The sequence below is a fragment of the Castor canadensis genome, chromosome 19 (genome assembly GCF_047511655.1).
Source record: "Castor canadensis chromosome 19, mCasCan1.hap1v2, whole genome shotgun sequence".
Taxonomy (NCBI): Eukaryota; Metazoa; Chordata; class Mammalia; order Rodentia; family Castoridae; genus Castor; species Castor canadensis.
In genome coordinates, this window is record NC_133404.1 from 43,871,596 (window position 1) to 43,886,629 (window position 15,034).

Genomic DNA, 15,034 nt, shown 5'->3' on the forward strand with positions numbered 1-15,034 from the left:
TGGAGCTGTTGGATGCAGAATGTGAAATAAGTTGGTTGAAACTATTTAAAGGTATAAAGAGGTTGGATCACTTGGCACTTCCACTGTGATTAGTCAGAAATGGTTAAATATTGGCAGTTCATGAAGACTGCAATCCCACGAGGCACGGATCTAACCCCATTTGGTTTCCAAGCACCGTGGCCTTGGGCGACCGAGCTTTGAAACGGATTTTGGTGTGGCGCAGACGTCCAGGCCATAACACGCTCTCTGTGTCGACCTCTTGATTAGGTTGTTTCTACAGTTGTAGGAATTGTGCTTTTATTTAGAATTCGGATTTTAGAATCCCACGCGGTTCTTCCTCACGTTTGTTCTGCGCTCAGGGCTTCGCTCGGTTCATGACACCCATTGCAGTATTTCAGTCCCCTTCTTTACTTCAGGAGGTTAGAAGCCATTTGGGATTCCCCTGTTTCTTGAAACTCCCCAAACTCAGTGACAAAAGCAGCAGGGTCCCGGCCCTTTCTTGAATGGAATTTGGCTCTCAAATGTAGCATTGAATCTATGTTCTTATTAATTCGTGACTTCTTGATACCCAAAGACTAGAGAGGTATTTAAAGTGTTTGAAATTTGAAATACTTCTGCTGCTTCTTCCTGTGTCTGTCACCTCACACGCACACTTGTGTGGGGGATGTTCGTTTCCCATCACTAAAGCAAGCACCTGAGCTGATCAACCTACAAAGAGGAGCATTGATTTGGGGTCACGCGCTCACATTTTGGAGGTCTTGGTCCCCGAATGACTGAGCCCATCCTTCTGGCCTGTGGTGGCTCCAGAGCATCACGGTGGAGGAAGTGGAAGAGATAGGAAAGGGCTGGCGTCTCGCTGTCCCCTTGGAGAGCACGGACCCCGTCCCTGGGACACTTCACCACCTCTTCATAGTGCCACAGTGGGGACAAGCCTTTGACATATGGGCCATTGGGGACATTCCAGGTCCATCTGTACTTATGCTTTGTGTTCTGTATCTGAATCATGAGATTTCCTTCACAAATAAAAATGTTCTTTTTGCTGTGTTTGTCTTTTTTGTGGCACTGGGGCTTGAACTCATGGCCTACACCTAGGGCCACTCCACCAGCCTTTTTTTTGGTGATGGGTTTTTTTTGAGATAGGGTCTCACAGACCATTTGCCTGGGGCTGGCATCAAACCGCAATCCTCCTGATCCCTGCCTCCTGAGTAGCTGGGATTACAGACGTGACCACGGCGCTTGGCTTATATTTGTCTTGAGTACTATTATTTTTCATTTCTCCTCTGACTTACAAAAAAAAACCCATTTTATTGTAGAAAACTAGAAATGAGGAAAAGTGAAAATTGCCTTCAGTCAAAAATTGCTTTTAGTCTCCCCCTCCCTCTCCCTCTCCTTCTCTTTAGGAGAACTAACTTACTTTTCTGATAACGAATGCTTATTTTAATAAAACTCAGAAGAAATACAGCAGTGATAAATAAAATAAAAATCCTCTCTAAGAGAATGGTCACTATTAACAGTTTCAGACATTTTTTTTTCTGCCTGGATTCTTAAAGGCATAAAAATAGTATTCTATGCTACAACCTATTTTATGACCTGATTTTCTTTTCTGATTAAAACGTATCACAGGGCTGGGGGTATTCGTGCTTGTCTGGGTGCAGTTCCCAGCACCATGTGTGTGTATGTACATGTGTATGTATATATAAAATATATTTCTGTGTCAATTGTATCAATTACTATATATCTACTTTACTTTTTTGTGGCAGTAGTGGGATTTGAACTCAGGGCCTGGTGTTTCCTAGGCAGACATTCTACCATTTGAGCCACACTCCAGGCCTTCTTTTTGCTTTAGTTATTTTTGGATAGGGTCTCCTGTTTTTGCCTGGTGGCTGGTCTTGGACTATGGTCCTCCTACCTAGGCCTCCTCTGTAGCTGATATCACAGGCATGAACCACCACACTTGGTTTTTTTGTGGAGATGGAGTCTTGCTAACTTTTTGCATGGGCTGGCCTCAAACCATGATCCTCCCAATCTCTGCCTCCCAAGTAGCTAGGATTATAGGTGTGAGCCACTGTGCCTGGTGCCTACTTCACTATTTTAATGGCTGCTTGCATGATTCTGAATGGATAGAAAAGTATTTACTTTGCTCTTCTTTGCTTAAACACTTAGGTGAGCTTTCATTTTTTGAAATTTAAATTTTTTCCATGACAAACTTCCCTGGACCCAACATCCTTTTGTGTACATTCTGAGCATTTTACAATGACATCCTTGCGATATATCACTATAGTAACTGGTTAAGAATTCATGGTTTACTGCTGGATGCTAGTGGCTCACACCTGTAATCCTGGCTACTCAGGAGGCAGACAGTGTGGTTCAAAGCCAGCCCAGGCAAATAGTTCACAAGACCCTATCTCAAAAAAAACCCCATCACAAAAAAGGGCTGGTGCAGCGGCTCAAGATGCAGGCTCTGAGTTCAAAACCCCCTCCCGCCAAAAAAAAAATTCTTGTTTACAAAAAAATCCAACATCTGCAAATGAAAAGAAGCAGGGTAAGACATAATCTTTCAGCTGGACAAAGCCCTTCAAGGCGGTGTTCTCCAGCATGGTGTTGGTGTGGGGAACTTGTGCTCTTGTGCTTCTGGGGATGCAATGGGGAGAATCTTCCTTGAAAGCAACTTGGAAATATGAATGACAAAGCAGTGCCCTGGCTTTCCATTTTTACAGGTGTTTCATGAGAAAACATGATTTTCCAAGATCTCACTGGGATCCCATTCTGTATGTGCTGTAAATGCAATCCTAACCTGCAAGAGTTTTCTCAGAGATATTCCAAACAATGAATCCAGGTGCCTGAGGGTTTTCTGACATGTGTTTTGAAGCATTTTGAATTTCTTTTGACACCAACATAAATCATCACTACCCCAGAATCACCTCAAAACCAAACCGAGATTTCACTTTGGTAGACGATGGAGGACGGGCTGGGAAAACCCCCTTTCTTTCCACGCTGGACCTTCCTGAACGAGAAAGCTCTTTGCAGATCTTCCTGACATTTCTTGCCTTTAAATACCACATTTCTGTATTTGAACTGCATGTGTTGTTGGAGAACCTGTGGCTGTGGAGTGGGAAGTCTAGAAGCTCAGAGAAGGATTTGACATTGTCCATGCTTACTTTCCCCATCTTTTTAATACAGGTGGCACGTGGGCTCCTGGGGGCCCTGCTCAGCTACGTGTGGAGTTGGAATCCAGACCCGAGAGGTGCACTGCTTGTCCCTGGCCGGCTCCCCGCCGCCTCCCGAGGCGTGCAGACAGGGGAAGCCTCATGCCTTGCAGGCCTGCAATCAGTTCGATTGCCCCCCCGGCTGGCACATTGAAGACTGGCAACAGGTATGGCACGCTGGTGGCCCCATGGCCCGCCATGCTTGCGATGGTGAGGAGTTCTGCTTTGCACTCACACAGAGCAACTGCATCCAGGCCTCACCTGCTCTTGTCTTCTTAGTGCTCCAGGACCTGTGGTGGGGGAGCCCAGAACCGACGAGTCACCTGTCGGCAGCTGTTGACGGATGGCAGCTTCTTGAACCTCTCCGATGAACTGTGCCAAGGGCCCAAGGCGGCCTCTCATAAGTCCTGTGCCAGGACAGACTGCCCTCCACAGTTGGTGGCAGGAGAGTGGTCAGAGGTAAGGCCCCCTCTGCTTTGCACCCCTTCTTTTCTGGTCCTTCGTGGTTGCAGCCTGCGGCTATGGTGAGATGGGTAGGAGGCCTAGGGTGCAAAACGGAGGAAGGTGTGGTCCACACTGCCGGCTCTGAGCAGAGGGTTTCCCAGTGCTCTCTGTCCCACCTGGAAGCCTCCAGGTACGACAGCGGGTGTAATGGAGTTAATTAAAAGTTAGCAGAGGGAAATACAAAAGGCCATGGTGGGCCTGGTGGAAGCCGGAAGCAGTCTTTCTCTTTTCTGGTGCTTTTAAAACTCCTGCTAACCCATGTTTCTCTTTTTTCTTTTATGTTTTTTTCTACTACAAAATCAGAGAACAAGAGGGCGGAATGGGGGGGCATGGGGGTGGCACCAGTGGGAGGGAGGATGTGGGGAGGAAAGGGGGAGGAGGGTGGGTACGGTGCAAATAATGTGTACCCATGTATGCAAATGCAAAAATGATCCCTTTGAAACTGTTCCAGGAATCAGGGGAGGGGGGTGAAAGAGAGCAGTGGAGTGGGGCATTCAAGTACAATATATTTGATACATTGTAACAACCTTTGTAAATGCTACAGTGTATCCCCACCCAGCACAACAATAAAATAAACAAAACAACAACAAAAACTCCCACTTACTTATGGGAAGGGAAGAACCTGCTGATTCCCAGCCAGTAATGGGTGAGCGGGGAGAGACAGGAATGGTCCCAGGGCCAGGTGGGGGTGGTTTGAGATGTCCCTAGCAGGGTGTGGGTAATCTACACACGTTTGCAATTGAGAAGAAGGCTCAAAGAGGAATGTTCCATCTGAAATACAACACTAAGTCACAGAAGTTCTCTTTCCCTAAGTCCAGCCCGCCTCAGGTACTCGCTCACTCACTCAGCCGTGCGGTTGTGGACTGACTCCCTCGCCCAGGCCTAGCACCATGACTCACTTTCAGCTTTGCCTCCGTATGAGTAAAGCTGTTCTCGTCATCTCTCTCCCAAACCATTCACTGCTTTTGGAATTACCAGCGTCATGGTTCCCAGGATAAACTCAAAGTCAGCTTGAGTTTTCCCCTCTTCCTTGTGACCCCTCATATGGAATTGTTCGTGATATCTTGTCATGCCAACGTCCCAAACATCTTCCCTACTTTTATTTGCTCTACAATCTGTGGCCACCATTGCTCGTTTTACCTTCATCATCACAAACGTGGATTATGGCAGGAAGTGGAATCTGGTCCCTGTTTCAGTGCCTGCAGGACTTGATGCAGTCTGGTGAGGACATGTCTTTTGTAGGTGTGGGGAATGAAACTCCAATAGTGTGTGAGCTGCCTAAGTTCCCAGCACTGCACTGGAGGTGCAGGGCCATTGCTTCTGACTTAACTGCAAGGCTTCTCTCTTCTGTCTCCACACTCTGGCAAACGGAGGTATCCCCGTCACTCTTTTCCCTTAGTCAGCTCGGCATCTCCTGAGGGCCTTCCTCCTTGCACACTCAAGTGCAAGTTCAGCAGCACAGCCTGCAGGGCCTTTTCTGACCTGATGGCACGCGTGCACACACAGGTCATTATTCTCATGACAGCCCTTGTTCTAGCAGTGAACAAGTCTAGCACTGGTGGATAACTCAGTTCTTAAGTCCAGTGAGAGAATAATTCAGCCAGATGTGAAAATAGTGAAATGGTGATAAAGCTTGTGAGGAAAGGATAGAAGCTGTCAGCATCGGCTTCTAAGATGGGCTCCTGGGCCTGGGTCTACAGATTCCTGTGTGGACTCCTCTGTCCTCGATCTGTCTGTCTGTGTGAAATCCTCAGTCTTAGGGTCCTCAGCTGCCTAGGGAGCAGTTCTTGGGCCTGACAATTTGTCTTAGAGTCACCTGTGAGAAACTCCCAGCCCTAGGCCTCCCTGAAGTTTGGGGTTTGGCTTACTCTTCAGCAAAGAAAGGATTAAGCTTTGGGTGAGTGGCTGACTTCAAAGCATCCTGTGATGTCCCTCAGCCCTGATGGGCCACTCTGATCTGGCAGAGACTGGTCACCTGTGGAGCTGGGGAGTTTCGTTGCAATGATTTTCTCTCTTGTGGCCATTGCTTATGTCTGACTGCCACCTGTCAGGGCCGGTCCTGCTGCTTCCCCAACATCTGCAAGCTGAGGTTTCAGAACCGGATAGCTCTTATCAATGTCTTCCTGTCCTCACAGCCGCCAGTGTCCGTCTTCTGCAGGGCCAATTTCAATATCAGAAATCACCTCAAGATCAGAGGTTCACACAAACCGAAGTCTTTTGACTCAAACAGGCCTCTGCTGGAATCTAGCTGCACAGCCTGTACGCTGGGTGTCCTGTTCCGCGTGCCTGACCTCTCTGAACCCCCATCTTCCTTTCTGTAAATGCCTCAGTATTGTGAGGCTAACATGATGGAAGCATCTAGCACAGTCAGCCTCCCCACCTCCCTCGAAGGAAAGTCACACTTCTGGCCAGGGGTCGGACTGACAGTACTTCTGTAAACAGAGTCCACATTCGGATTTTTCTTTTAACTGTCTAGTTCAATTAAAGTGCTAATATTTTAAAACTGTCTTAAATTAAAAAAGACAAAAACCCATAAGGTCATAGTCCTTATCCTGCTATCTGACGGTCTACATAAATGTTTCCTTAAGCCCTTGGAAAGTACTCAAGAAAAGGAATGGGCCCTTGTCTCCAGGGTCTGCAGAGCAGGCGTTGCGTCAGATCTGGTCACCGTCCCCTACACTTCTGTCCAACTCATAAGTTGCTGCAGACCGTCCAGGGGCCAGGGCTGTCTCCCTGAGTTGCCACACTCTAGGACAGTGGCAGGAGGAGCAAGAAAACTGTGTCCTCCCACAGTGAGGACGAGCAAGGCTGCTCCAGGTGACAGGCTCTGAAAGCTCGGGTGAGGAAGGACAGGTAGCAGATGGCCCTGTTGAGGTGGTTTGTTCAGCATGAGCTCCTGCAGCTCCTGGGATCAACTGCCCACCCACTCCTTAAGGACAAAGTATTTGCAAAGAAAAAAGACCTTTCAAAACCAGTGCCCATAACTAGTGGAAAACCAAAGGACCCCAGCCCACCCCTGCAAATCCTGCACAAGGTGACCTTCATCTCTAGAAGCATCTCCAACCTTCTGTCCAATATCACATCCCAGCTGTCCATGTGGGATAGGCTCTCACTACGGAAAAGCAAAGGGTCAGCCTCGTCACCCCATCCTAACAACTCCTCTCTTTTCTCTTCTCTGTCAGTACACCACCATCTTTCCAATAGTCGTAATCATGTCTGACTTTCTCACTTCCTGTGTTCAGTTGTCTACACCTTCCAACTCTGCAATTCTTGAAATACATCCAATAAAAAAAAGAGAGAAATTCATGAGAAAAATTTTACAAAGAGCATGTCTCAGACATAGGAATTCAAGTGTCGTTCCAGTTTTCAATAGGTTTATGAATTCTGACTCATGAAGGTAGCCTTGTTTAGGAGCTAATTCATCCTGGCTTGTGAGAACAACTATAATCTCCTCCCAACTCCTGCTCAGTGAAACTGGGTTCATAGTTTGAAATTAGCCATAATGGTAATAGTTAGGTCACAGAAAATGTCAAAACAAGCAGGGATTTTTCTCCCAAGAGCCCTTTGTGAAACATGAGATTGACACTGCATGAAAGGGTTATTTCTCTCTCTCTCTCTCTCTCTCTCTCTCTCTCTCTCTCTCTCTCTCTCTCACACACACACACACACACACACATTTTACTCATGGTGCTTAGGTACAATTGCCCTCAAGAAGTTCCAGTTTTTGGAATCTTTGTTACAAAGTCTAAGCAGCTTTGGTTTGGCTTCTCTAGTACGTTTTAAATCTTTATCTTCATAATTGGTACCTGGTGGTGTCAGGAAATTTCTGTCATCTGGAGGCAGTTCCATTCCATCAGTCATTATCCTGCAGAGTTAGTTTGGTCCTAATCCAAGGTCTTTGATCCAAATGCATTACCTATTTGTTCAAATACTCCTTCCATTAGTAAAGACTATTCTAGCTCTCAGTGTTTATTCTAAAACCTTCCTTTCACTCTCTTATTATGAGTTTCTTGTCAGTAATCACTCTGTAGATAACCACTCTTCTTCTTAATAACAGTGTCTTTTTAGACTCAACCTGACAGCTTACTCTTATATTTTGACTCATTCAAAAGTATAACCAGTGCATTCAAATCCTTGCATTTCTGAGTGCTTCTCTCTCTCTCTCTCTCTCTCTCTCTCTCTCTCTCTGAGTGGATTTTATTTTCCTGACTACATTTTAGTTGCACAGAGGAAGGGCCATCTGTGCACTTCTGTATCTCACTTACTGCTTGACAAACACTTGCTGGCGGGAACGAAGAGGCTTACAAAAGCTTCATCTATGGGGAAGTTCCTCTGTCTGTGACTGCGTGCTAACAATCCTGAGAACAACACACATTGACTGAACCTCTGTGCAGACGACCCCAGGCTCTAGGAATCAGAGACAACAGTGTCTTCAGGAAGCTCACAGTTTATTGAGGCCCACAGATAAAATAACATTTACAACCATGTTTTAAAGAGCCCAATAATGGTGTCCCATAAACAGAACTATGGGACAATTAAGGGGAAACATCTACATCTGCCTGGGTCTTCGGAAAGTGTGGAAGATGTGACTTCAGAGTTGAGTTTTTAGGCATGTGTGTGCTCTGTGGCAATGAGACAGAAGGGTGTCCGGTGGTGGCACCTGTGCCCAGCTGTGTGCGTGATTAGTCTCACGTGGCCCAGGAGCAGGGTGCGATGAGGAAGCAGTAGGCGGGGAGGTGGACAGGAGAGGCCGTGCGTCCAGATGGCAAAGGATGTATTTGGATATTTGTATTTTTGCTCACAGCCCGTGAGGGCATGGCGTGGTGTTTGAACGGAAAGGTCAGGGTAGGGTTTGGGACGTACTCTGGAGAGACCGAGTTAGCTGGGGAGGGGAGTACAACCCACAGGAGATCCAAAGCAGCTTGGGTGGAGAAGCATGGATGGTTTGAGTGGTGTTTGGGAAATGTAGCTAACACGTTTGTTTGAGTTGATGAAAATGAACAAAAACACAGAAGCATGTTTCCTATTTCTGTCCTGGAAAGCTAGTGGATGGTGCGGCGCGGATTTTAAAATTAATTTAAGATGGAGCAGATGCAGAAGGCATTGGAAAGGGAGAGAAGGTGGGCTTGATTCTGAACTACGTGACGTTTGAAAGTCTGTAAAGGCGTCTGTTAGAGACTTGTAGCTCAGGAGACTGCAGTAGTTACTACTGCAGGAGTCAACATGGCAGGGGTGTGAGACCACGAAGACCTGCCATGGAACCCAACGGTGAGTATTGACAGTCATTCCTCCACAAGTTACTACAAGGCTTCCTGTTCCAGCCTAGTTGTTTAGTATCCTCAGTTACACACACACACACACACAGAGAGAGAGAGAGAGAGAGAGAGAGAGAGAGAGAGAGAGAGAGAGAGACAGAGAGAAAGCAATTAGCATTGCAAAGGAAAGGAGAGGAGTTACAGATAACACTAACTAAAGTGATTAAGTGGGCGACACAACAGCAGACGCTGCAGAAACTGCAAACAGCAGCTAGGCAGGGGTTTTTTATTATTATTATTTTATTATTGTGCTGGGTAGGGGTACATGGTGGCATTTGTGAAAGTTCTTATAATGTATCAGATAAACCTACTTGAATTCACCCCCCTTCTCATGCTCCTTTATCCCCCCTCCCTCCATTCCTGGGACAGTTTCAACAGGTCTCATTTTTCCATTTCCATACATGTATACACAGTATTTGCACCGTATTCACCCTCCCACACCTTTTCCCCACATCCCCCCTTCCCATCCCACTGCCCAGGCAGGATGTGTTCTGCCCTCCTGTTCTCCAATTTTGTAAAAGAGAAAAAAATGACATTTTTGTTTAAGATAGCTACACAGGGAGTTTCCTTGTGACATTTCCATGCTTATATGTATTACAGCCCACACTGGTTCATCTCTATTTTTCTGCTTTCAACATTAGTCCTCTTCTTACGGTGATTTCAACAGATTTAAATATTCTATATTCATTCTTGCATAGAGAGTACATCAGCCATATTCACCTTCTTCCTTCCTTTACCCTCCCTTTCTTGAGTGTGACCTCCCCTTTGTGTGACCTGTTTTTCAAATATTGCTGTATTTGTATTAGGTCTATATTCCACATATGATAGAAAACATGAGGCTTTTGACCTTCTGAACCTGGCTCAGATGTTCTCCAGTTCCATCCATTTACCTGCAAACAACAAAAGTTCATTCTTCTTCATGGCTGAGTAAAATTCCATTGTGTATAAATACCACATTTTCTTAATCCATTCGTCAGTAGTGGGCATCTTGACTGTTTCTTGACTTGGCTATTGTGACTAGTGCTGCAATAAACATGGGTGTGCAGGTGCCTCTATTGTAACCTAACTTGCATTCCTTTGGGGATATCCTTAGGAAGGGAACTGCTGGATCATATGGCAGATCTATTTTTAGTTTTTTTTGAGAAGCCTCCGTACTGAGTTCCACAGTGGTTGTACTAATTTACATTCCCACCAGCAGTATGTAAGGGTTCCTTTTTCCCTACATCCTCTAGGCAGAGATTTTAAAAAAGAGAAGGAATAGGGCCAGAAGCAGAGAATGCAGAAATCAACAACAAACACCATGACAAAGAAAGAGTCCTACTCTGGTAAGAACCCTGAGCAAGTAGATCTGAGACCTGTCAGTGACGTGGAGGGAAGACTCGGGGTTCCAGAGGGGGACAGAGAGCAACAATGATCCCGAAGGCCCAGGAAGGGGCTTGGGAAGTCCAAGGGCACTGGGATGAATCACCTTGCTAAGGTCCTCAGAGGGATGAGTCACCTTGCTAAGGTCCTCAGAGGGATGAGTCACCTTGCTAAGGTCCTCAGAGGAATGAGTCACCTTGCTAAGGTCATCAGAGACAACAGGATTATAAGGCAAGTTGAGAAGGAAGACATGCAGTAAAGGAAAGAGGAGCCTTAGCTCCTTGGAGTGGGAGAGTCCAGAGGATACAGGTCCCAGAACCGGCCACATTGTCAAATACTCCCTTTTTGAGTATTTGAGAGGAAGCACCTGACCAGTGAAGATGGCTGCCCTGAAACCACCCCTTATACTCTCCTTCCCTAAAAGTACAGAAAGCAATGTCTTTAACTCACACAGGAGCATCTTTGAACTCCAGGTACAAAGGTACAGTAGGCAAAAGTACCAATAAAACAACATAGTAAGAAACTGACCTTGGTGCAGGTGAAAATATAACTTGATATTATAAAATGAGTCAAAAGAAACTACCAAAATTATAGGAACAAATTAAAAAGAGAAACTCTAAGAAGTGAGATGGATTAAAAAAATAAATAACCACAGGGGGACATGAGAACATAGCCAGCAGGGTTCAGAAAGGATTAGAAAACTCCGGGGATGTTTTCAGGATGTAGATGAAGAGGGACCCCACTGGAGCTAGACACAGAGAGTGAAGAAAGAGAAATTTAAGAAGGGATGAAAATGAAGAGAATCGGAGAGGAATAAAAAGATTCAAGTGCAAACGATAGAAGAAAAAGACAGGTGGAGAAAATCTAGTGAAAGAGTAAATGACCAAAATAACATAACAGAACAAAACTATAAAGGAAAGACTCACTTTACCATACTGAAAGGTGTTCCGTACACCTGGTGACAGTGACCCAGAATGATCAGTAAAGACATATTTTGCTAAAATAACTAGATTTGAAAGATGAAGAAAAATGTATTTGTGTACCAGCGCAAAAGAGTCAAGTTGCTTACTTGGGAAGAGAATCATCCAGGCATCAGACCTCTCAACAATTCCATTTCATACTACAAAGCAATATTGAGATGCAGAAGGACAGAAAATGTGAGCCAGCAACCATACATCCTGCCAAACTGGCACCCAAGTTCAAAGACCACAGATGAATAGTTACAAAGTTGCAAGGACTCTGGCCTGTCATTCCCACGAGCTCTCTAGGGAAACCTCAGAAGATGTGACACCGGCCGCTGCCTTGGGAGAGAGAAAGGCACAGTTGACTTGATCTTCCCACCTCCGGGGTCGTGAACGCGCTGTCAGACCTCCATCCAGAAAGGCAGTTTCAAATCACCCTGCTTAGTGGGGAGAAGAATTCAGACACATTGTCAGTGATTGGAAATAGTTGTCTAACCACTTTGTTATGCAATCAAGTATGACTCAGTGGTAGCTTTAGAAAAATTTGATAGCGTCTTTTACGATGTGGGAAACTTAGATGACCTGGTAACTGGGTAAGAAGGACCATGGGGTAAGTGGTAGTTTTAGAATATCCATTTGAAATCCTACAGAAAGCTTTTCCCTGTGCTGAAAAGTAGTAATTAATATTCTCTGTTAAAAGTAGACAGAACTGGAGATCATGATGTTGACCAAGATAAGCCAAGCTAGGAAGCCAAATACCAATGTTTGCCTCCTACGGGGAAATCTAGAGCCAAAACGATGATGGCGGTGGTGGTGTGGGCATGAGTGTAAAGGGGTCACTGTCTAGTGGGGGGGTCCAATGGAGGGGAGGGGGAAGAAAGGGGTCCAGGGGGTGGAGAGGATAGAAGTGTGTTACATATCCATGAAGGCAGCTAATGAGACCCACCGAACTTGAGGAGAGAGGAGTGAAGAGGTGCAAGAGTGGTGGTGAACTTGTTCAAAGTACACTGTTTGCATCTGTGGCATCGTCACAATGATACCTCCTTGTACCATTGATGTATGCTAATAAAAATAGTCTGGTTTCAAATAAAATAAAGGTATTTGAATCAATTTTTAAAAGACTCTGTGTTAAACATGACAGTGAAGGTATTTAAAGAAATTCCATTCTCCTCCTTTGAAATCCAATAAAAACCCACAAAGAGAATGAAAAAAGAGAGAACATTCTGTCTTCAATGAACAATGAAATGGCTCCAATTCCAAGCTGTAAATTTTGAAACCCACCTGCCAAAGGCCATAAAATCTGGATGGAATGAGGGGGAGGTTGAAGCCTGACATGTATTTCCTCAGTGTGGAGCGGATGGAGATGTCTCTAGGAGGGTGTGTGGCAGCCCTGAAAGGCCTGTTCAATAGTTCCTTGATTACAGAGATTACTCAATCAGGGACCATGAGCCTCCTCTGACAAAACAGAATGTCCCTGCAGAACTGTGGGGGAGACAGCTGAAGGAGAAGCCTAGTTCCCACCAAGGAAGGATGCCAGAGATGAAATGGTATGGGGGTGTTGACAATTGCTGAATTATTGCACAGGGAATTAGTTATTTGAAAAGCTCGTTTCTTATTCACATCAAATGTTCAGATGCCAGAATCTGAAGAGAGCTGTACATAAAGAACTTAGAGATTTGGTGACAGACAGATGTGAACTGCGAAAAGCCTGTTCCCTACAGCAAAATAAGCAAACACTCGTTCACAAACAGCCTAGGTCACTCAACACCAGCCCCAAATCTATGCATCAAAATAAGGGGGAGAAATCGAAGTATACAGAGGAAAGTCAGGGTGTGGGGGACAGCCCAACGCTTGACCCACACAGCAAAGGTGTTCTCCAGAGAAAAGTTCACCAAATAAGCCACAGTCATGATGGCCAGGGGAAAGTGGCTTAAAGGGGAGGTTTGAGTCCTTTTTTTTAAAAAAAAAAGATTGTAAGACAACAGAAGGAAGCAAAAAGACAGCTGGGAGAGTCAGGAAAATGCAGAAGACAAAAATAGAAAACAATGGATTGCAAAGTTACATTGCAAGCAACAAAAAAGAAAGGAAAGAAGGAAGGAGGGAAGAAAGAAAAGAGAAGGAAGAAGGAAGGGGAGGGAGCGAGGGAAGGAAGGAAAGGAAGGAGGGAGAGAAAAAAGGAAGGAGGAAGGGGAGGGAAAGAAGGAGAGAAAGGAGGGAGGGAGGAAGGAAGGAGAGAGGGAAGGAAGGGAGAGAGGAAGTAAAGAAGTGAGGGAGGGAGGGAGAGCAGGAGCAAGGGAAGGAAGGAATCATAAAATGGGACAGAACAGAGCAAAGATGTCAAGTTGGTTGGTTGAGGTGATGATGGGTGGGTGATGCAGACACGGGGTAAAACATAAGCCTAGCTACTATTTGTTAAGAACCAACAAATAGAACAGAAAACAGAGAGAAAATGAGAGGAACTGGCTTCCTTTAATAAAAGGCTTTTGTCAGCAAGTCATAGTGGCTCGCTGCGTGCCCACAGGACACAGGACAGTAATAGCCTGCTCAGGGTGCTAGATGTCATGGGAAAAGAACCCATAGACCTTGGAGCAGAAAAGGCAAAGCAAGGTCGACCACCAGACTCCCTGTTGGGCCTCCCACATTTTCACGGGAGCACCAAACGCAGGAAGACCAGGAGCACCTGTATGGGAAGGAGCGGGTGACCCAAGGATTGTCTCTGAATCCCTCTCACCATCTAACAAGCCAACAGAGAGGCAGCCAGGGTGGTCTCAGAAGACCCTGGTTGAGAAGATGTCAGGTCCTTGGCATCCCAAACAAAGAATTGAGCAGAGACAGAATTTGCAAAGGAGCAGCAGAGTTTTTTTGAGGGTGAGAGCAGGAAAGTACTTTCCCCCAGGAAGAGGGGAGCGGGCCTGGCAAGGTGGCTTCACAGCTGCACCCCTGGCTCAAGAGCTCTGGTGCTGAGGTTCAGATGGGTGTTTATAAGGGGTGGAGCTTGGGTGGTACTCATGACTGGCGTTTGGTGACTGACAGATGGATTGACTGTATATGTCACTTCGATGTGCAGCGAGATGCAATCTGTACTCGTAAGGCCTTGTTTGCATGCCCTCGTCTGGGTCCAGATGAAAATGCTATTATTTCCAAAGGGGCATTTGGGGAGGTTCTGCATGAAACTAGACCACCTGTTCCCCGGGAGATAATTTGCCAAGAGGCCACCTGCTCCCCATGACCCGGTTTGGGTACGTCCCCTGAGTTTCTTGCCTCATGGGACCACCATTCTGATAAGCCCTTCTCAAAAGCCTGTGGGGCCAGGATGAGATACAAGGATGATTAAAAATAGAGAACCCAGTAATGCATTGACCCTGGAAAAAGACATGGAAATTGAGGGATGAATTCATTTAAGCACGGAATTAAGATGAATCAGCTGACAATTACAGTTCAGAACAGCAGCTCAGAAATCTTGATGCTACATGAAGAAAGTAATGAAAACTGGTTGGGAATTAGGAGGAAGAATAGAGTGAAGGCGCCTGTGTCCTCATCCTTCTTAGCAAAAGCTATTCTCTTAAATCAAAATGTCATTAAAAATAACTCCAAACCTCTTTCTGGTTTCTTTAATCTGCTTTCTTAACTTTATAGTGTCTTTTTTGAATTAATTACAGTTAAGCAATCAGCAAGTCAGCAAATG

The 15,034-nt window shown here is 45.6% G+C and overlaps 1 protein-coding gene across 1 annotated transcript in view; it reads left to right on the forward strand.

Moving 5' to 3' along the window:
- Adamtsl3 (ADAMTS like 3) overlaps positions 1-15,034 on the forward strand; it is a 252,154-nt gene that overhangs the window by 185,866 nt on the left and 51,254 nt on the right. Inside the window, exons 18-19 of the mRNA XM_020176611.2 lie at positions 3,181-3,373; positions 3,486-3,665. Coding sequence (XP_020032200.2) covers positions 3,181-3,373; positions 3,486-3,665 — 373 coding nt within the window. The remainder of the gene's footprint in view (positions 1-3,180; positions 3,374-3,485; positions 3,666-15,034) is intronic.